The sequence below is a fragment of the Puma concolor genome, chromosome E1, assembly GCF_028749965.1.
Source record: "Puma concolor isolate L17-30 chromosome E1, mPumCon1.1.hap2, whole genome shotgun sequence".
In the NCBI taxonomy this organism is placed as follows: Eukaryota; Metazoa; Chordata; class Mammalia; order Carnivora; family Felidae; genus Puma; species Puma concolor.
The window spans coordinates 13,455,484-13,477,525 of record NC_141680.1 but is presented as its reverse complement, the minus strand read 5'-3'; the positions used below and the strand labels follow the sequence as shown (position 1 = coordinate 13,477,525).

The 22,042-nt window shown below is 60.2% G+C and overlaps 2 protein-coding genes and 1 long non-coding RNA gene across 4 annotated transcripts; 2 read left to right on the top strand and 1 right to left on the bottom strand.

The window, feature by feature from the left end:
* Positions 1–1,664: 1,664 nt before the first annotated feature.
* TMC8 (transmembrane channel like 8) lies at positions 1,665–9,308 on the top strand. Of its 2 annotated transcripts, XM_086686264.1 has the most exons (15): positions 1,665–1,825; positions 2,018–2,166; positions 2,520–2,669; positions 2,962–3,044; positions 3,550–3,686; positions 4,004–4,151; positions 4,506–4,676; positions 4,971–5,110; positions 6,485–6,608; positions 6,906–7,003; positions 7,188–7,371; positions 7,542–7,672; positions 7,767–7,925; positions 8,336–8,414; positions 8,789–9,308. In XM_086686264.1, the coding sequence occupies exons 1-15, from the start codon at positions 1,665–1,667 to the stop codon at positions 9,044–9,046; spliced, it is 2,172 nt and encodes a 723-aa protein (XP_086542390.1). In that variant the 3' UTR covers positions 9,047–9,308. The 2 variants fall into 2 exon arrangements, with proteins under 2 accessions (XP_086542390.1, XP_086542391.1); XM_086686265.1 differs by lacking the exon at positions 2,018–2,166 and having other exon boundaries at positions 1,737–1,825.
* On the bottom strand, positions 1,760–7,638 carry LOC147574108 (uncharacterized). Its single transcript, XR_015243918.1, has 4 exons — positions 7,523–7,638; positions 4,587–7,386; positions 4,057–4,276; positions 1,760–1,894 (listed from the first exon to the last, which is right to left on the bottom strand). It is a non-coding gene; the product is annotated as an uncharacterized LOC147574108 (long non-coding RNA).
* A 3,710-nt stretch (positions 9,309–13,018) lies between the features above and the next one.
* Positions 13,019–20,726, top strand: CE1H17orf99 (chromosome E1 C17orf99 homolog). The gene is made up of 4 exons (XM_086686614.1): positions 13,019–13,050; positions 13,096–13,138; positions 19,544–19,808; positions 20,719–20,726. The coding sequence occupies exons 1-4, from the start codon at positions 13,019–13,021 to the stop codon at positions 20,724–20,726; spliced, it is 348 nt and encodes a 115-aa protein (XP_086542740.1).
* Positions 20,727–22,042: the final 1,316 nt, after the last annotated feature.

Genomic DNA, 22,042 nt, shown 5'->3' with positions numbered 1-22,042 from the left:
ACTACCCACCCCCCACGCACACCCACGCTCCAGCCCCATGTTACTTGCATGACCCTGGCCCAACTTGGAAGTCACCTCTTCAAGGAAGCCTCCCCGGATTGAACCCCTGTTGGCGCACTTGTCACTTCCTGTTGACATGATCTTTTGCCGGTCTGTCACCCCTGCCCCCGCTCTCTGAGCCCACCGCGCCCTGGGAGCCAGCACCCAGCTTGGAGCCTGGCATAGCAGAGGGGCTCAGAAATTGAAGGGGTCTAGGCAGGGGTGCAGAAAAGCCACCAGAGCTCAGCTATGAGATGGACTGGGCCCTAAGGGAGGTGGAGACAGAGCAAGGAGGAAGGGCATGAACCCAGGGGATCCCGGGAGAGAGAAATGGCCGAGATGGCTCTTAGACGATTTGCTTGCAGAAGATCCAGCCGCCCCAAAGGTGCCAGTTCCTGAGCCTTCACTATAGGCCAGGCTCTAGGTCCCTGCCTTGTCCTCATTGCCAGGAACGCCAAGGGCTTCTGGAAACTGAGCAGCCCTAAGTGACGGGTCCCACCCGTTAGGCCACTATCGGGCTCTCCCGAGAGGACAAACTGGGACCCGCAGATAAGCCACCCCCCCCCCCCCACCTCCCCGGGTGTAAAGGGAGCGGGTCCGGGCGAGCACCCAGGAGCGCCCTCGCTTCGGGGCGGGGGCGAGGAAGGCGGCAACCGCAGGAGCCGCGGGGAGGGGAGGGCGCGACCCCCACCCAGGGCGCAGCCGAGCCGCCCGCCGGGGGAGGCTGCCCCGCCACGCTTCCCACCTGCTCGCCCGCCCCCCCCCCTCCCCGCGCGCCGCAGGAAGTGGCGGCCCCAGCGAAAGCGGAGGAAACTGCCGAGGTGGGGGCGAGGAGTGGAGGGGGGAGGAGACGGCGGGAGAGCTGGGGTTCCTGTCATGTGACCCCTCTCCCCTCGGCTCCCTCACAGTCCCGCCTGGCTTGGCGGGACCCGGTCGAAGGAGGGGGCTCCTCCGGAGAGGTGGTCCCTTGTCCCCAGGTGAGCTGGGCCCACACTGGGGGGAAGGAGGCAGAGCGTGAGGGGGTGAAAGAGAAAACCGAGGTCGAGGGCTGCTGAAGGGGTGGGGGTCAGAGCCTGCTTATTAGGGTCCGGTTCCCAAGTCTGAGACCATAGCCACGCCCCCTTATCTGGGGTCCCTGGGGGCACCGGCAGACCGAGTCCCAGCACATCCCAATCGGTGCTGCCACAGGATGCCGGATCCTTGGACCCGTCAGGGTTTGGGGCCCATTCCCAATGGGAGAATTAGCACCCCGAGAACAGGAATGGTCTTGCCAAAGGGTGACTCCACGGGCAGCAGGTGTAACTGGGGTACAGCAGGCCTTGGGCCCCCTCGCACTTATCTGTGGCCACACCTGGCTTTGTCTGTGTCTGTGACAGTCCCATCTTTCTGTGCCCTTTGGACCTTTCTCCCCCGTGGACAAACAGGGAAACGGAGGCCTCTGGCTGTGTGTCGCTTTGAGATGTGGATGGGGACTGAGTCCAGACCTGCTCCGGCTGAGTTCTTTCTCTTCATCTCTGGCCATGCCAGGGCCACGACCCTGAAGCCCGCCCGACAGGCAGCCCCCAGCCCTTCTGGGAGGAGGGGCGGGGCGGCCCGGCGCCCCCAACCCCAACCCCACCGCGGAGATGCTGCGGAGGCCGGCAGCGCGGTCCGGCCAGGACCCCGGGGAGCCAGCGCCTGAGCCAGGGGTGGAGGAGCTGGGGGAGCAAGAGATTGGGCGGCTGTGGTCCTCCCAGGCACAAGTCCGGGGGCTGCCGTATGCCATGGTGGACAAGCGCTTCATCCGGTGGGTACACGCGGACCCACACGGCTGGAGATCAGACGGTGGGGGAGGGGGAGCCCCGAGAGGAAGCACCTGTTGAATGAGGGTACGAGTCACCGGCAGTGGGAAAACTCCTCTGCCCCGTGGCCCTGCTCTGCTTGGCCCGGTGGGCACAGCGGGTGACTCAAGGGCGCCCCCATCGCCACCCCGTCCCAGGCAGCTGCGGGAGCCCCGGGGGGTGAAGACCCCTCGCTGGCAGCGATGGCGGCGCAGGGGGCAGACAGCGGGCCGGCGCCTAGGGGAGGCAGCGCGGAGGCTGGTCCGGGGCTTCGGCCTCTGGGAAGACGCCCTCTACGAGATCGGGGGTAGGACCCGCGCCCTCACCCCCACCTCCCCTCTCTGGAGTCTCCGTGTCCAGTTTAGAAGCCCAAGGAGGGCACCAGCCCGCTTGCCATTCCCCCCTCACCGACCCCCCCCCACCACCAACAACAACCATCGCCCCCCATCCCATCATCCGCATCAGTTCCGCCCCAAGCGGGGCGCAAAACTCGATAGATGGCAGCACCCCCTGGTGGCCACCAGAGGTACTGCTAGGGCAGCCTCCAGGGCAGGGCCCTTAAACCGAGGTCCCCGCGAGGCTGGCCACCCACAGCCCTCGGATTCTCAGGGGGGCCCCTGGCTCGGTGCGGCCCTGAAGGACCCCCTCCTCTCCTCATAGGCCTCTTTGGCACCGGAATCCAGTCCTACTTCACCTTCCTTCGCTTCCTGCTGCTGCTCAACTTGCTGACCGTGCTCCTGACTGCAGGCTTCGTGCTGCTGCCCCTGGTCTGGCTCCGCCCCCCTGACACAGGCCCCTCCCTTAACTTCAGTGAGTGCCATACCCACCGAGGGAATAGTGTCCTGGAGCCCACAGGCACCCCCGGGGACGCTGAGGGGCTGGTCCGGGGCTCAGGGTGTTGGGACAGCCCTACCCTCTGTGTCCCGGTCCCAGGCATCCTCCTGCATGAGTCCAGCCCTGGGACCCTCCCTGCCGGGCCGTGTTCATGACATACCTCCCGACATATCCTCAGGGCCCTGCTCGGGCCTCCCCAGGACTGGGGGCTATGGAGTAGATGTCCCTTGGGGACACTTCCCTATTGGTTTCCACTCCCTCCCGACAGCCCTCCAGTGCCCTGGTGGCCTCCAGCCCCAGACTGGTGTGCCCAGATTCCACAATCAACTTTGGAATGTTTTAACCGGCAGGGTGAGTGGATTATGCCTTCACTATGGGCCAGGGGGGCTGGGGGACCTGGAGAACTGGCCCCGGGGACCGCAGTCTAAGAGGACCCCAGTCCCTCCAAAGGCATTTTGGCTTCTAGGGAAATGGTTCTACACAAACAGGCTGGCGGGGACAGTGACAGGGTCAGAGAAAGGCTGAGGCCAGTATGCACAGCCCAGGCCCCTGGACACTTGCCCATGGCCCTCAGAGCCCAGCTGGGGGAGCGTCCAGGCCTGTGGACTAAGCACCACCCCACCGTCACCCCTGGGTGCCACTGAGGGGTTACCGTATAGACTCCCATGTGCCAATGTCTCTTCCTCGAAGCTGTGTGGCCTTGGGCAAGTTGCCTAACTGCTCTGAGACTGTAACATAGGGAGGCTCTCACTCCCTACCTGATGCGGGTACTGTGAGTGTTAAAGAGCCGAGACCTGGAAAACACTTAGCACACACCTGCACGACCCGACCCGGTCCTTGTCATCCGCATCCCCAGGCCTTCAACACCACCTACCTCTTCTATGGCGCATACCGGGCAGGCCCGGAGAGCAGCTCGGCCTACAGCATCCGCCTGGCCTACCTCCTGAGCCCGCTGGCCTGCCTGTTCCTCTGCTTCTGTGGGACTCTGCAGCGGTGAGAGCGGAGCCCCGGCCTCTACCTCCTTCCGGGGGGGGGGGGTCTTCCCTGATCGCCCCTCCCCTGGCATGGCACCCCCAAGTTAGCAGGAGGGCCCGGCCCCTGTTCCCTAAGGCTCATCTATGGCTCCAGGGCCTGAACTCCGTGTCCCCAGCTGCAGAGCTCAGGGACAGGGGACACCGCCCCTGTCTCCCCACCCCCAACGATAGCTGAGGCCACAGGCTGCCCCCAGGACTGTCGGGGGCCTCCCACCCCAGACCTGAGCCAGGGCAGAGGCCCCTCCCCCATGAGCCCTGGCCTCCGGCCCCCTCCAGGATGGTAAAGGAGCTGCCACAGAGGCTGTTTCTGGGCCAAGACTACAGGTCACCTGTCAGTGTCAAAGTCTTCTCCTCCTGGGACTTCTGTATCCGGGGACAGGAAGCAGCCACCATCAAGAAGCACGAGATCAGCAACGAGTTCAAGGTGTGTGCAAGCGTGTGGTGCGTGTACGACTGGGTCTGTGAGCGGCCGTGGTTTGGAAGCGTGTGTCGGGGGTGTGTGCACACGCGCGTGCGTAGGGCGTTCCAGCCGGAGGTGGGGCTGTGCCGCTGTTTGGACGTGAGCAGACGCACACGGTGCGAGGTGGGGCGGTCTAGATAAGACCGGCCACCAGCCCTCAGCCTGCCCCTGCCCCAGGGTCGCCCCAACCTTGCCTGGATGCTGGCGGCCTGTCTCCCGACCAACACGGACCTGGGCCTGCGCTGTTTGAGGGCACCCGCCCCTTCCACGCACGCAGCACCCAGCCCCCACCTGTCTGTGTCCCCGCCCCCATGACAGGTGGAGCTGGAGGAAGGGCGTCGATTCCTGCTGATGCAGCAGCAGACCCGGACCCAGAGGGCCTGCCACCTGCTCACCTACCTGCGGGTCAATGTCCTCATCGGGCTCCTGGTGGTCGGGGCCATCAGCACCATCTTCTGGGCCACCAAGTACTCACAGGACAACAAAGAGGTGCCTGGCAACTGACGCGCATGCATTTAATCCCGGCTAGAACTTGGCGGGGAGACGGGGCAGTCCCACTTTGCAGATGAGCAAGCTGAGGCTCAGAGAGGTTGAAAACAATCCGCCTGAGGCCACGACCAGGCCAGAGCGCCTGTCCCCGCGATATCCTCCAGCCGCGAATAGCCCGCGGGCTTCCAGACGCCAGGCCCGCACCAGTTACACCTGACGGGGTTGTAGGGCCCGAGGGAGCTGCTGGGGACCCCCCCAGCCCGTGCGCACCCCCTTACCTGCTTTTCCCCGCAGGAGTCTCTGTTCGTACTGCTACAGTACCTGCCCCCGGGGGTCATCGCCCTGGTCAACTTTGTGGGTCCCCTGCTCTTTGTTTTCCTCATCCAGCTGGAGAACTACCCTCCCAACACTGAGGTCAACCTCACCCTTATCTGGTGAGTGCCATCCTTGGGGGTGACAGGGGGGACATCGTGTGGAGGGGAAGGAACGGAGGGCCCGGGGGCACTTGAGGACGCCGCGTCCTGCTGCCCGTGTTGGTTACCGCCTGGCACCAGTGGTCCCGAGCAAGGGAAGGTATGCAGAAGCTTCCAGAAACGTCTCAAGAGCCTCCGTCTAAAGCTTTCCAGTCCCTTCCTTCCAAAGTAAGCCAGCTGCCTGGACCAAGCACCAGCCATTCGGAGGGGCCAGTGACAAAACAGCCAGGAGGGGTTGGGAACCAGCCTCTCGCCCAGGAAAACCAGGAAGGTGGGAGGCACACAGCACCCACATGCCCCGAGGGTTTCCACCCCTCACCTTGACAACCTTCACCTGTGAAGTCGGGACCATCCTCATTCCCATTTGACAGATGAGGAAACTGAGGCTCGCACGGGTCAAGTGCCTCAGCCAAAGGCAAGCTCACCATGTCCGTTGGGTGCAGGTTCAAATGCAAGCCCCCCCCCCTTGACCCCCATGCTCTGCTCTGTCTCCCCGCTCAGGACGAGGATCTCGCCTTGGACCCCAAGCCCCTCCTTGAGCCCCCGCAGACTCCAGCTCAGCATTTCCGTCTCCCCCTCCACCCCCCTGCTTGGCTCTGCCGGCTTTCTCTCCTGCTTCCCCTGTGCAGAAGCTGTCTGGAGCCCATCCAGCTTTCCTCCAAGGCTGACTGTGGCTTGAAACTTTATTTTTGGAATAGGTAATAGCACACGCACGTGGTAAAAAAAAAAAAAAAAAAAACTTCAAAATGCTGACAAAAAGCAAAGATAAAAAATAAGCCCCCACCCGCCCTGCCTCCCAGCCTCCCTCAACAGAACCACTGTTCGCAGCCAAACTCATGTCACATGTCAGCTGAGAGTCCGCACTTAGCTATAACGCGCATGAGACGGTTTGGGGTTAAAAGCCACCCTGCCTGTGTGATCCAGTCATGCAACACTCAGGAGTGCCCGTGGGCATGTTTGTGCTACGTGAGACCGTGTAAGCGGGCTAGGGTAGAAACAGAGCTCTCACCTGCTGCGAGAATATTAAACTCTAAACCAAGTGTGACAGCGGGGGAGGGGGAGGGCAGCTGAGCTACACAGTGTCTCCCACGCTGATTTAAAAACAGAACCCTTGCCTCATGAATCATCTGGAGACCACGATTCTGGGGAACACACCTTGGGCGACGTTGCCACCGGACAGAGTAGGCTGGAAGTCGGCCGGGCTCTGGAATCAGAGTGCACCGGACCCCGGAGAGACATGATCTCCAACGGAGCTCAACCGCACATGTAACCTGGGTGGCTTGTGCCCACGTACCCGAGCCCCTTCCCCTGACACAGTCCCCCCCCCCCCCCCAGGTGCGTGGTGCTGAAGCTGGCCAGCCTGGGAATGTTCTCCTTCTCTCTGGGCCAGACTGTGCTGTGCCTTGGCAGAAACAAGACCAGCTGTGAGTCCTTCGGCTACAACGCCTGTGATTACCAGGTGGCTGGTGGCTCCATCCAGGCCTGTCCCTTCTGTCCTCGTCCCTCTCCAGTCTCACCTTTGGGAGAGAGCGCGCTGCACTCCTCCAGGGGGCACTGTTCACAGCACGCTGGGCAGGGCGGCAGCCCTAGCTGGGGGGGGCGGAGGGGGGTCCCTGCTCAGCTCTTCCCCTGGAGGCCCCCGTTCTAACTTAGCAATCCTATCGGGTCCAGGCAGGGCTCCTACAACACAGAGGCCCCCAGTGGGTGGGCGAGGGGCGGCCGGGGACCCTGGGTGACACGTGCCCCTCTGCTCCAGTGCTGGGAGAACGCGGTCGGGGAAGAGCTGTACAAGCTGAGCATCTTCAACTTCCTCCTCACGGTGGCCTTTGCCTTCTTTGTCAGCCTGCCTAGGAGGTGAGCCCCGGGGACACCATGGGGAGACCTGGGGGCGGCGGGGGTGACCCGGGCGTGTCTGGGGGATGGCCGGTGGCCACAGCCAAGGGTGAGCAGTTCTTCCCACCACACGCTCGGCGCGACTGAGCGTGTGACGGTCAGTGGTCACGACTGCTGTGGGTATCTGGACGCTCCCCTCCCCCAGGCTGCTGGTGGAGCGGTTCTCAGGCTCTTTCTGGGTCTGGCTGGACCGGGAAGAGTTCCTGGTGCCCAAGAATGTCCTGGACATTGTGGCCGGCCAGACGATCACCTGGATGGGCCTCTTCTACTGTCCCCTGCTGCCTCTGCTCAACAGTGTCTTCATCTTCCTCACCTTCTACATCAAGAAGGTGAGGGCTCGTGGGCTGGGAGGGGGCCGGAGGGGCACTGCGTGGGCGCCTGAGCCAGCGGCAGCGGAGCCCGGCTCCCGTCCCGCTTCCGCCCAGCCCCCCAGTGGCACTGCCCTGGGCCTCGGGCTCCCCCGGCTCACAGCCTCCCCACCTGCTGCCGCCTCCCCCAGTACACCCTGATGAGGAACTCCAAGGCCTCTCCCCGAAGATTCCGCGCCTCCAGCTCCACCTTCTTCTTCCAGCTGGTGCTCATCCTGGGCCTGCTCCTGGCCGTCGTGCCTCTGGGCTATGTGGTCAGCAGGTGAGGGCAGCAGAGGTGCCCGAGGCTGGGGGGCAGGCAGCCCCTCCTCGCCCGGGGCCCTGACGCCAGCCCCACCCTGGCTGTCTCTCCCCAGCATCCACTCCTCCTGGGACTGCGGCCTCTTCGCCAACTACGCGGCCCCCTGGCAGGTGGTCCCAGAGCTGATGGCCCTCCGGCTCCCGCCCTCTGGCCAGCGTGCCCTCCGCTACCTGGGCTCCCACGCCTTCAGCTTCCCCGTCCTCATCCTGCTCAGGTGCCTCTCAGGCCAGCAGGGGCCAAGAGGGGGCACACCTGGGAGGGCGTCCGTCCTTCGATGAGCACCCCCAGACGCTCTCATGGGATCTGGGAGCAAGACAAGGAGAGGCAGGGGGGCAGGGTCCCAGAGGACAGAGCTTGGGCCCAAAGGCAGGTAGCCCTGGGCAGCCCCCTCGAGCAGGTACCTTGTGTGACCCACGGGGACACACGATCCCTCCTGCAGGCACACTAAAAACCTGCAGTTGAGGTATTCTTACGGCCCTTTAGAGGAAAGAGGCTGCCAGGGGGAGGAAGGACAGGAGAGAGAAAGGTGTCTGCAGACAGAAGAACCCCGGGTGGGGAGAGAGGAAGTAGGGGAGACACCTGCCCTCCAGGGATAGCTGACCTTGGATTCCTGTCTGTCCAAAGCCTTGTCCTGACCGTCTGCGTCTCCCAGTCCCAGGCCAATGCGAAGGCCATCCAGCGGATCCGGAAGCAACTGGTGTGGGTGAGTGTCCGCTGGGCTGGGGAGGGGTCACACCTCGCCCCGGAGCGTGGCCTCAGGCCGGGAGCCAGATGACAGGCCTATGGCCTTAGGCTTGGGAACGCGGGGTTGATAGAATGTGGCTCTGGGTTGAGGGAGGGGCGGGGCCCTGGTGGGGGCGTGGCTTCTTTCTGGAGGCGGTACTACTGGGGGCGTGGTCTCTGGCTTCACGGAGGCGTGGGGCGTGGCCTCTGGGTGGGGCGGGGCAGGGGCGGGGCAGGGGACCCGGCACGGCGGATTTCGTAGGTGCAGCTGCGGGGCCGGCTGCTCGTCCCGGCCGACTCCGGGGTGAAGGCGCCGCTCGTTACCGGCTGCTCGCTCCCCCCCAACCCCCGCAGCAAGTCCAGGAAAAGTGGCACCTGGTGGAGGACCTGTCGCGGCTGCTGCCGGAACCGGGCTCCGGCGTCTCTGTGGGGCCCGAGGCCCTTCCCTCCCGAGCTTCGCGCCCGCGATCCTTCTGCCCTGGATTCCCGTGCCCCGGCTCCCCGGGCCCCAGGACCCCCAGGCCCGGACCTTGCCTCGAGGATCCCGCTGGGCTCTTCGGTGACCCGGGCCCCGCGCGTAGATTCCGCCTTCCCAGCGGCTCAGAGCTGTAGCATCGACCCCTGCCTCGGGCCCGGAGCCTCCCCGGGGCTCGACCCACCTCCCCCACCAGAGTCCCCCTGGCCCCAAGCTCCTGCCCCTCCCCGTGCCGGACAACACTGCCCCTCTCAGTGGGCCCTCCAGCAGGACGCAGGAGAGCCCCCGGGCAGCAGGAAAATATGGTAACTTGTATTTCTATTTTTAGCCGGGTCCTGTAAAGTTTCTATTTTTGTTGGATGGTTTATAACGTACATAATACATTAGCATAGTAACCCACGAATGCGATATATAAATACACACCCACCGGAAGTGCTCAGAAAGTGTTTCCTGTGGGGAGCGCCGCTGACATCTACGCGAAGGGCAAGACCGGGCCGCCGCTGAGCACGCCCGCACTAGGGGCTTGCTGTGCTCTGAGTGCACATTGCTGCCCCCTGCGCCCCCCACCCCCAACCAGCCTCCTGCTATCCCTTCTCCACCTATGAGAGTACTGAGACCCACAAGTGATGCTGGAGTCACCAAGCAGCAGAGCTGGGCCCAGAGCCACACTACACCAGCATGGTGCATTCCTGCCCCCTGACCGGGGTGGAGGGGGGGAGGAGGGGTGCTTCCAGACCTTACCCGAGTCTGAGTAACAGATGGTCCACGGCCAGCCTCTCCCTGGCAGGATTCTTCATGGTCTTCTATTCTGACCCAGGACCCCACATCAACAAAGTGGGCCTCCTCAGGAACCCGGAACAGAGGTCCCTTGGCCCTAGCTTCTACAGAACCTGTTCTCTAACTCTCCTCCATGCCCCCCAAGACCCCCGCCCTCACGTTCAGTTGACCTCGAGGAGTGGCGGGGCTGGTGGCAGGGAGGCGCCCCACAAGAGCTGTGAGACAAGTGTAGACCTGCATTGTTGGACACACCCCAGAGTCAGCCTGGGGAGGGGGTGGAGCCAGTGGGCCACGGAGCAGGGATGCAGCCCAGGGCCTCCACCCCAACCCCTGCAGTGACTCTCAGCCTTAGAGAACTGGCCCTGTGCCAGGACTGCTGATGTGCTTGGCCCAGGTGCAGACAGCGGCCGGGCATCGGGACTTTCTAAAGCTGCCCGGTGACTCTCCCCCACAGCCAGGGCTGAGAATGCTGGCCCCAAGAACTTTCAGGAGGGAGGGTCAGGAGAAACCCCATGACGTGCTTGGAAAACCTCTACTTCCTCCGGCAGCCTGGCACCCGGCAGGACTCCCAGGCTGGAGGCGGCTCTGGCCCACTGCCCTCGGGCCCAGGCCCTCACGTGGGCATTGGAGGTTGGACCGGTTCACCTCCTCCCATCGCTGTCCTCTCTCACCCACCCGGTGCCACATGACCCGTCAGTCTGTCAACAACTGCAGGGCCCTGTTCCAGGGAAACACGTGGTGCCGTGTGCTCGGTCAGGGGAGGGCCATTGGCCTGTCTCGGGTGAAAGTGACACATGTTATTAACAAGACCGAGAGTGGCCCTGACCTGCAGCGATAGTATCCCGTGGGAGCTTGGTAGAAATGCATCTTCTCAGGCTCCACGGATCTGGAACAGAAACTCAGGGTGGAGCCCAGCGCCGTCTGGTGATGAGCCTCCGGGGGTGATGCTCTTCTGGCCCAGAGTGGTAGCTGCACTGAAACACCAGGGGCCTTTCCTTATCACTTTCTCATGCTTCAGCAAACCTTTGCTGAGAATCGGGCAAGTGCAACACCAGGGAGAAGACAATCAAAGTCTGGGCCCGTTTGCTCAGCCACAACGTGGGGCTCACGGCACCCTCCTCTGAGGGTTAAATGAGCAATTACTTATCAAGTGTCCTGATGTGTGCCTTGAGTAACTGAGGTTGTATTATAGCCCCAGCTCCACACACTCTAGGTGACCTGGGTCCTGATGAGTCCCGTCCTACATGCAGCCTGCAGAGAGAAGAGACAGAAGAGCTCAGAGGACCAGCCTCCTCTGAAAACACCGACACAGGTGGTCGCTGGAGAGGGCTCCTGGCTGGGGCAGGAGAGATGCCCTAGCCATCAAAGCCCTGGGGGGAATGTTCCTCGGGTCCGCCCACCACCTCTCCTCCGACCTGGATGGAAGGAGGAGGCTTCTCATGAATTGCCTGAGCTCAGACCCCATCCCCGGAGCACAACGTGGAGGAAAAGACGTGAGCTTCGGGGCCTCCCCGGGAGACAGGTGGGCAGCAACCTAGACCATCCTTCTGTCCTTCTGCAATCATTAATTCCTTCGATTCCTTCCCCCAACCATGTCAGCAGAGTGAGGACAGGCTTTGTGAAAGGGAATTTGGCTAGGAAACTGAGGGGGGGGGGGTACCCTTGCTCCCCAAATGCAGGGAGGTAGGTGAGCCCACGGGGCACATCTTCGGGGAACGAGCCACGATCTGGGCAAGTGACAGATGCTGGTTCTCGCCTGCTGGGGAGAAGGGGAGGCACCAAGGCGCTGACGCATCTAGTCCCCAGGTGAGCTCCAAGCCATCTGCCCCCTGGGCTCTGGCTACGGGCCCCTCATCCTTCCTGCTGCTCACAGGTGGCAGGGTCATCCGTTAGACCAGCTTCTCAACGTGCCCAGATGTCACAGGCCCCAGTGGCTTTCCCTGAGCAGTACCCAGAGGCAGCTGTCCCTGCCTTCCTTGGGTCAGGTGCTCACCCCTGGGCTGTATGGGGCATGGGCATGTGGTCAGCCTGTGAAGCTTGGTAGGAAGAACAGCTCCCACCAGAAGCAAATGGTCCGCTGGGGGCGGGACATCTTCCCTGAGGAAGGCTGTCACAATGGGGCACCCTAATTGAACACCCTAATTGAACGTGGCTATAAAGAGGTCCCGCCGGCCCAGCAGCCCCAGGTTTGGCTCAGGAGGAGCCCGGCTGCCACACCTTACCTGCTCCCTCGCTCCAGGCGGCCCTGAGCCCCCTGCCCTGAGCACCCCCAGCCCTGGTCTGGCCTTAGTGTCCTCTGTTTTCCTGGCTCACTCCCACCCTTCTCCCCAGATCCGGTGAGCTCTGTTGCACACTGCTAAAAAGGCCATGCATGCCACCCGTACGTGATGTGGTTTGGCCACCTTTTAGACTGGCTGGCATCGGTCCTGGGGAATGACCACTGTCCGCAGGTGTGAGAAAGGGCCCCCATGCCACTCTGAGTTCAAGGGCAGTCCTGGAGCACCGTGCCTGCCACACTGCATCACCGTCCGGGGGTGACCAGGGGCCTCATCCAGTCTGAGCTCTAATTTGGGGGCTGAGCCCAGTGTCAGCCACCCAGCAGGTGCCCGACAGGGGGTCACTAACGAACTGGTGTGACATGAGCAGAGATGGCCTCTCCTGCCTGTGTCTCCAGCGGGTTCATCCCACCAGATACCCTGCCCGTAAGTCAGACTCCCCTGGGGGGGGAGGGGGTTGGGGAAAGAATAACAGCCCGTCCCCATAATCCAGAATAATGACCCCATCTCAAATCAGAAGATTAGCAACCTTGGGGCGCCTGGGTGGCTCAGTTAAGTATCAGACTCTTGATTTTGGCTCAGGTCATGATCGTGCAGTTTGTGGGTTCTGGCCCCGCGTCTTGGGATTCTCTCTCCCTCCCTCTCTCTATGCCTCTGTCTCTCTCTCTCTCCCAAAATAAATAAATACACTTAAAAATATACACTAACAACCTTAATACCCCTCTGCCAGTAACATACATATTCCAGGGTTTACGACGCCAACATCTACCTACCAAACAGGCCCAGGCCCCTACAGCCCAGCAGTGGCAGCTGAGTGTAAGCCCTGGTTTAGTTCCCAGGCCCAGGGGCCTACTAATTCCCCGGGGGGGCGGCGCGGGGGGCCTAGCTGTTCTGGGCCCAGCCCTGGTTGCTGAGTCCATGGGGTGCTGTGGCCTCCGGGTTATCTCCTTGTTGCAGGAACCCACCCTGGGAGCCTCCTAGGGGCCCCAGAGTGGAGGTGGCCCTGTTGAGGGAGCTCTTGTGAGCCTGAGCAGAGGGTCCTCTGCCAGCAGAGGCATGAGGCTCCTTCAGCTGCTCTGCTTGGCCCTGCTGGGTGAGCCACTGGGGACATCGCGCGGGGGGGCAGGAGGGAGCCCTGCCAGGGCCTCGGGGAAGCAGGCTCGTGCAGGGGTGCCAGTGAGCACAGGAGAGGGACCTGGAGGCACAGACACTTCTGGAAGCGCAGGAGAGAGGGAGAGACGTGGGCTTGGGTCTCAGACCAGCCCCTTGTGGCCCCGTTACCGATCGCGGCATCATTCTGGGCCCGCTATTTACTCATCCTCAAAATGACTGATGACACCAAATGTTGAGGCCTCGAAAGAGCTTTTGTGAGTGAAGACGCTTGCTGAGTCCTAAGCTTCCCTTCTGGCCTCGGCAGGAGGCTCTCCGGGCGGCCTCTGCGTCCTGGGCTCTCTGCTTACTCCCCTATCACCCTCGCCTCTGGAAGCCACCAGCAGCTTCTCTGCAAGCCACCAGCAGCTTCTCTGCGGAGCAGGCGGAGGCCGAGTGGCCCGCGTGAAGGAGACGGCTGGTGGAGGTTGCTGATAAAGAGGGGGTGTTTGTTGGCAGACAGCTGGATGATTCTGGAACTTGGCCTCAACTCCTGCGGGGTCTTGGGGGGGTGCGGAGAGGAGAGGGGTCAGCAGGCCAGTGTGGGACCTCCAGGGGCCATGGGGCCAGGAGAGCGCTGGCTTCCACCTGGGCTGTGGTGGGGGAGGGAGAGGGAGCAGCGCGCATGTCCCTGGGCAGGCGTGTTCAATCTTTTTACCCCAGGGGCCCGATCTGGAACAGGAGCCCTTCCTGGAGCCCCCCAGCTCTGCCAGGTCGGGGTGGCCCCAGAGAGGGCTGGGGGCATTCCAGTGGGGCGTCTCTGCCCCGAGGAAGAGGAAGTCCAGGCTTCCTCAGAGGTCCGGCCAAGGGAGCCTGACTTACTCTGAGGCAGCCGGAGGGTGGCAGGGTCCCCGCTCTCCACCAGGGGGCGGTACAGAACCGGGGGGGGGGAGACGCTCCTGGGCCCGCCTCCGCGCCTGCCTCCCGCCCTGCTCTGCCCCCGCCCCCATTTCTAGCCCTGTGACCCTTAAGGTCAAGGTGGTGGGTCACCTCCTCCTCTCCACCAGGCTGGGGGCTGGCGCGCCTCCCTGACTTATCTCAACCGTTACCTTCCCTGGGTCACGGGGTCACAGAATTGGCACCTGCCCCTATTCCACTGAAGGGTGGGCCTCGCGCGAAGGCGGCAGAGGCAGAACTATCATTTCCTCATTCGCTTTAAAAACAAACGTGTCAGTTGTGTTTCTGCTAAAAAGGGACAGCAGCTTGAGGCGGCAGACATTCCTGTCCCCGACCCCGGGAAGTACCTGTCCCCCCCCTCCCCGCCCCCGTCTGCCCCCCCCTGCCCCGCCCCTGCCTTCTGCTCAGAGTCTTACCCAACAACCCTTGCTAACCCAACTCCTGAGAGACCAGCTGCTAAATCATTCATTCATTCAGCACAGCCTGTTGGAGCACCTGTTCGGTGCCAGGCACTGTTCTAGGCCCCAAGATGGATACACAGGTGCAGAAGCAAAACAGAGGTCTCCTGTCCTCACAAAGCTTACTTTCCAGTGGGGCTGGGAGGGGGGACACAGACGACAGCGAAAATAAGCGATTTGCACAGTGTGCTGGGATGTGGTAAGTTCTAGAGAAAAGCAAGCAGGTAAGAGTAGAAGGGAATACGGGGTGGGGCGGGGCGGGGGCAGCAGCATTTACTGGGAGATCGTCACTGAGAAGGAGACACCCAAGCTGGAGGAGGAAATGGCCGGCGGCGAGGCCCGAGCGCAGGAAGCAGTAGGGAGGGGAGAGCTTGATGGGGAGGAGGGTTGAGCAGTTACAGGGGCAGGGTTTGCGCCGAAGACCTGGGCCGCTTTCCCCTTCACGGGTTCTGTGTTGAGAAGAGACGGGATGGGAACCACGGGGGCGTCCCAGGGGCCTTCGGGCTGCTCCCCGGATCCAGAGGCGAGCGAGATTTGGTGATAGCCAGAAGCGATCAAGACATTCTGGAGGTCAGGCCAGTGGCACGTGCTGAGGATACTAGGTGATGTGCTGCGAAAGAGCCGCGGGAGATGATCCCGAGGTTTTTGGCCCGAGCGACTCAGAGGACTGGCTAAGTGAAGTGGAGTCTTGCCATAGGATATTGTGCAGCTAAACGCCTCAGTGGGGGCAAGAAAGTTGGACACGAGAGATTGGAAGTGAAGGAACCAAAGAACCAAGATACTGGAAAGAGTATATCTGTGTGTTTTGAAATCCCCAAGAGGGGGGTGGGAGGGAGGGGAGGGTGGGTGATGGGTACTGAGGAGGGCACCTTTTGGGATGAGCACTGGGTGTTGTATGGAAACCAATTTGACAGTAAACTTCATATACTGAAAAAAAAAATGAAATCCCCAAGAATTCGGGCAAGTGTGGTACCGTGGGAACCGGGGGCAAGAATCTTCAGGGAGTGATGGGTGTTTCTAGGTAATGGTAGCCCAGGGGAGCAGGGCAGAATACGTCTGAAGATACAAGGTTCCAGGATGGTGTTTAGGGAGGAAGGAGGGAGACTAGTCCAGAAGTGTCGAGGGGAAGTCCACCCCTGTCCCCCCAGGTCAGTGCTGGGGAGGCTGTGGGGGACCCCCAGCACCAGGGACAACAGCTAGGGTAGGCGGAGCTGGGGGCCTGGGGGTCCCCGTGGGGCCACCATGAACACACGACAATGTTCTCATCCAGCAGGTGGGGGGAGGGGGATCTGGTTGAAGCATAGATCCAAGCTAGATCGTAACTCCCTCCCCGAGCGAGAGCAAAGGAACCTCGGATTGTCCCCCATTCGTTCCTAAAACCTGTTTGGAATTTTTGAGTGACGTTCTAGACCACTTCATAAGAGCCACATTGGAGGGGGTGCTGTATTAATTCCTTGCCGCTGCAGCCAATTACCCCCCGGGGGTGGGGGCAGGGTAGGGCTGGAAGGTATCTTTTGGGAAGACACAATTCAACCCTCAAAGGTGGGCTGGCTGTTCAGCATCAGATCCCTGGGCCCCACCTTAGGTCTAAGAAATTGGATCTTTGGGTTTGGGACTCAAATCTCCAAGCCTCCGGTTATGACAGACACACAAGTCTGGAGAGCGGCCTAGCCACGGGGGCGGCGGCAGCTCCGCTCTCCCCGCTTACACCCCAAGGGGCTTCCTTCTTCCCTTAGCAACAGAAGGAGGCTCTGCGCGGCCACCCACTCAGCCCAGCGCAGCCTGGCTCTGCTTCGGGTCTGAGCGTGGGCTTGTCTCCACTCCACCGCATCATTCCAGTGCTCTGACGCGGTGATGAATTTTTAAGTGCGTGCAGGAGCACTCACTACCCGTGGGTTAAATGCATCAACTAAACAATCAAAAGACGAAGACCACGCCGGTCCTGAAAAGTGACCCCCCCCCCTGCACCCCACCCCCACCCCCCTTACAGAGCTCACGGGACTCTGGTCTGTGAGCTTATGTAAATCAAGCTTCTATTAATGGCCATCGAAATGGAAACAAAGGCGGCCAGCTTTTCCTTTGAACTCTTATAGGTCCTCCTTCCGTTGAAGGGAGCAAAAAAAAAAAAAAAAAAAAAAATGTCTCTAGACACAAAGGTCCCCTGGAAGCAAGGCCACCTCTGGTGGAGAACCTCTGATCTAGAAAGAACTATGCTTAGGGGTCAGAAACTTCAGGACTCCTGGGAAATGTCTCTGGAGGAAGAACATTCTGGTTGGTTCCAGTTCTCTGCTCGGTGAGCAGTTTTCTGATGGCGGTGCGATTTCCAGAGCCAGTGTGCCCAGCAGGGCAAGGGTGGTGCACAAGGTATATATTTCGATTTGGTAAACCCTCTTCTCTACGCCCCCAAGCACTGCCCCCGCGCACTATTTTTTTAATGTTTATTATTTATTTTGAGAGAGAGAGAGTCATATATGTCTTCCAGTTTGCTTCTTCCTCCTTTTTATATGTTTATTTTTGAGAGAGAGACAGACAGAGCACGAGTGGGGGAGGGGCAGAGAGAGAGAGGGAGACCCAGAATCCCAAGCAGGCTCCAGGCTCTGAGCTGTCAGCACAGAGCCCAACGGGGGGGCTCGAACTCACGAGCCCTGAGGTCATGACCTGACCCGAAGTCATACACTCAACCGACTGAGCCCCCCAGGCGCCCTTCCCGCCCCCCCACTATTCTTCAACAGGCACCATTAACATGAACAATCCGACCCTCCCCCGCAAACCCCCATTCCAAAAGCAGCTCTGTTTCCTCCTGGCCTCTCTGCCTTGGAGAATTCACTACTGGCAGCGAGAGGGCCAGTAGGAAGCTCCTAGAAATGTCTTCTGCATCAGGTCCACTCCAGGATCCGCCTACAAAACAAAGAAGTTACTTCCAAGTTCCGCGTCTTGATGGACGAGCGCCTTCGGGGCGTGGCCGGGCAATGGGTCTGGTCCTGGGTTTTCCAGGGGCTGGGAGCGTCCCGTCTCCTTCCGGAATCCTGCTTTCCCAAGTGGCATCTTTCTCTCTGGCTCAGCTGGTCCCTGTGGATCTGGGTCATACCCTCTACCCTCGCCTTCCAAGGGTCCCTTTAAACCAGACATTGACCCCTCTGGGAGCAGGGGCCGGGCATCCCAGGCATCCTGGTGGGTCTGGCAGAGCCGCCTCTGATACCAGGGGGCAGACAGGCCTTCCCGGTCTCAGCTCCCCCTCCCCTCCCCCGTCCAGCATCAGGTCCGAGCTCGGGGCCAGCTGATCGGGTGGCTGGTCGACTTGGCACCTAACTTGTCTCTATCTCGGTGAGGAAATCCCCAGCTCGGCGCGTCCTCGAGGCGCGCACTTTATCGCATTAGGAGATGCCTAGACCGCGCATGCGCTCCCGGCTGGACATGCGCATTAGGAGCTGCCGTCTCCTGTAGCGGGTGGTTCAGCCAACCAACCCGAGATGGGTGGTGTCACCACGAGGCACACCAACGCCTGTCCTGCGAGTTCCAGTCGACAGACTTGTTGAATCTAGAAGTTGAATCCAGCGTCCGCTCTCCCGACCTCTGTTCAAACCTCTCCGTGCTTCCTACTCACATCCTAATTTCATTTTGTTTTTGTAGTAAAATATTCTGGACAAAAAAGAGTCTAAGTCCCAGAGGTAGACTTTTATCCAGTAGGGTTTCCTTCCTTCCTTCCTTCCTTCCTTCCTTCCTTCCTTCCTTCCTTCCTTCCTTCCTCCTTTCTTCTTCTTTTTCTCTCTTCCTCCTTCCCTCCCCCCTCCCCTCCCCTACTTTTCTCCTTTCTAAATTGAGGTGAGGTGAATTTCACTTAGCACAAAATTAACCATTTTAAAGTGACGATTCACAGCATCTGATGCATTCACAATGTTGTGCAACCACACCTCTATCTAGTTCCAGAACATTTCCATCACCCCGAAAGGAAAGCCGCTACACAACTAGCGGTCACTTCCCATTTCCCCCTCCGCCGGCCCCTGGCCACTACCAGTCTGCTTTCTGTCTCAGGATTTCCTATTCTGGACATTTCCCACGAGCGGAATTGAACAGATGTTGCCTTTTGTGTCTGACTTCTTTCCCCGGGCATAATGTTTTTAAGGTTCGTCTGTGCCGTAGCATGGATCGGAACGTCACTCCCTTTTTATTTTTTTATTATTTTTTTATTTTTATTTTATTTTTGAGAGAGAGAGAGACAGAGTCCGAGCAGAGGAGGGGCACAGAGAGAGGGAGACACAGAATCCGAAGCAGGCTCCAGGCTCCGAGCTGTCAGCACAGACCCTGACGTGGGGCTCGAACTCACAAACCATGAGATCATGACCTGAGCCGAAGTCGGACGCCCAACCGACTAAGCCACCCAGGAGCTCCTAGAATCCAGATTCTTCTAAGTGACAGTTCTTGTTCTGAAGGAACATGTATTCCAGTAAAAGGGTCAATACTGAAAAACTATAAATAGGGCTGCCAGATAAATTTTGCACAGGACATATTCATACCGAAAAATTATTCATTATTTACCTGAAACTCAAATTTAAGTGGGCATCCTGTATTTTTATTTGGTAAGTCTGGCAACCCAGAATGTACCATAAGAACAAAACCAAATGTGAAATTGTGTGGTACACACTACAAGTAGGGTTGAAACCCAGACATATGACAGATGGAGGGGCGCCTAGGTGGCTCAGTCGGTTAAGCGTCTGACTTCAGCTGAGGTCGTGATCTCACAGTCTGTGAGTTCGAGCCCCATGTCGGGCTCTGTGGTGACAGCTCGGAGCCTGGAGCCTGCTTCGGATTCTGTGTCTCCCTCTCTCTCCGCCCCTCCCCTGCTCACACTCTGTCTCTCCCTGTCTCAAAAATATAAATAAATAAATAAATAAATAAATAAATAAATAAATAAATATTTAAAAAAAAAGACAGATGGAGTAATCCAGAAGGCTGCCTGGAGGAGGCAGCAATGACAGACCTCCAAGCCCAGTAGGCACTTTGAAACAAGGGAATTTGCTGGGGAGAGGGTGTTAAGTCACGCAGCCATGCCTTGCTAACCTCTTCCACCCTATTGGAGCCCATGTCTCAGCTACAGGCTAACTCCACCTTGCTGGACGGAGACACAGGCCCCAGGGTGGAGATTTTCTGCCAGGTGCCCTCAGGCAGCCCACCCATCGCCTCTAGCCTTGTCGGGAAGGACCCACAGGTCCACGTGCAGCGGGGACCGAACTACGGGCAGTCTGCCAACTTCTTCCCACTTACCCCGATGTCAGCCTGGCATTGGAGCCAGGCTGAAAACGACTTCAGTGGCCACCCCAGCCCGTTCAAGCTGGTGTCCCCAGGTGAGAGGGCCCCTTGGCTTCCAGAGGGGCGGTTGGCACTTCTGGGTGGGTCAGCGGGAGGTAGGAGACCCCCGCCCTGGCCCTGCCTAAGGGAGGCCAGCTCAGCCACCCCCGCCTCCCTCACGGGGCAGCTGCCCCTGGTACCCACCTCTGTGCTGGCTGGTTGGTAGCCTCACCTCCGTTGCCGCTGTTGCCTCTGGGTTGCTGGGCTCCCCTGTCTAAGGCTCTTGGTTCACTGACTTGTAAAGCGACCGGGCCTTTGTGTTGTCTGTCCCCAAGCCCCACAGGCCTCTGCGTGTTGCACCTGTCTGGCCTTTGGCAGCAACAACCTCTGCCCCGTGAGCTTCTCACCTGCCTTGGTCTCTAGACACGGCCATCTCCTGGTTGTCTTCCTCCCTCCCTGGCCAAGCTTTTCAGTGGCCGCTGTCCGGGAGTCTATCTTTGGCACTCTCCTCGTCTCACATCAGCGTCCCTTCCTCCTGTCTCTGTCCTTCCCAGAGGCCAGACTCCTGGGAGAGCCGCGTCACCTCTCTGAGCCTCGGTTTTCCCTTTTATAAAGGGGATATAGAGGGGCACCTGGGTGACTCAGTCGGTTGAGCGACCGACTTCGGCTCAGGTCATGATCTCGCAGTGTGTGAGTTCGAGCCCTGCGTCGGGCTCTGTGCTGACAGCTTGGAGCCTGGAGCCTGCTTGGGATTCTCTCTGCCCCTCCCCTGCTCATGCTCTGTGTCTCTCTGTCTCTCAATAATAAATAAACGTTAAAAAAAATTTTTTTTAATATATAAATGGGATACGGAGACCTGGCTCTCCCTCGCCACGTGACCAGGAGCCGACACTTGCCCTCTTGGTGATTCAGTGCCCCCCTTCATTTATTGGGGTGACTAAGCCTTATTCCCCTTCTCCTGCCCAGGGCACTGATGCGCTTGGCACCATAAAATTCCTGGAGGCCTTGGGAGGGGTGGCTGAGAGGTGTGCTTGCCTAACCTGGAATCTTAACTCCTTTATCATCAAGGCTGTGGCCAGACGATGCGGGCTCGGCAGAGTCCCCTCAGGAGGGCCCCGGCTGTCTGTCCCCTACGGAAGGACTCGCCATTTGAATGAAGGAAATCCCTGCCGGCCCTGATTCTTGAAGGCTGGTGTTCTTCCACGAACACACATGGTGTTAGTGTGACAATTTCAGGACGGGGATGGAATGAATAGAAGGGCCTGTGATGGCAGGGGAGGTCCATAGGAAGTGGGGGGACCTCTGTGTGGCCCCTGTCCTCACCATCCGTGCAGGTCTGGGGAGAGGGTGGGGTAGACTGTGAAAAGGCCCAGCTGCAACAACCCACTCAGCGTCCCCTCCTCCTCCCCCACCCCTGCTCCCCTCTTCCCTGGTGTGGCACCCCATCTCCTGGTGGCCTAGTCGCCTGTCACTGTGTGGCTCACCTGGGAGGATTCTGAGCACCGCCCCCCCCCCCCAGCACCCACTCATTAATCCTTACCCGCAACTAGCAAAAACTGTCTGGAATTTTTCCCTTCCGGTCAGTCCGTGGCCCCTAGGGAGCGCACCCCCACCCCACCCCATCAGCCTTCCCTGTTCAGATGCTCTAAAGATGTTGGGGTGGGGGAGGGCTGGGTTAAACTCTGCCCTCTGCCTGTCACCCTGGAAACTTTGTTTCTGTCTGCATACCATTTTGGGAATGGAAGTCTGAAGTCACACACCCCTGGGGCCTGGCTCAGACCCGGAAAATTTGCGGAGGGGGCGCCTGGGTGGTGCAGTCGGTTAAGCGTCCGACTTCAGCCAGGTCACGATCTCGCGGTCCATGAGTTCGAGCCCCGCGTCGGGCTCTGGGCTGATGGCTCAGAGCCTGGAGCCTGTTTCCGATTCTGTGTCTCCCTCTCTCTCTGCCCCTCCCCCGTTCATTCTCTGTCTCTCTCTGTCCCAAAAATAAATCAACATTGAAAAAAAAAATTAAAAAAAAAAAATTTGCGGAGAGGGTCCTCGGCACCACCCCCAGGCTTAGCTCCAGACGGGAGCAAAGAGCGACAGGCCAGTCGAGGAGGGCGTCCAGGCTGTGGGCTGGGGTTTGGGATGGAATGGGGAGAAAAGAGGGGGTGCTTCTGAGCCTGGGTCCTGGGCGGGTGAGGCCCAGACAGGCATCTATCTGCTGGGCTTCCTGGAGAAGGCGGGAGGGCAGGGGGCAAAGTGTGGGTGGGGCAGAGGGGCGGGCCCTCCTGGCGTCCCTCTCTTC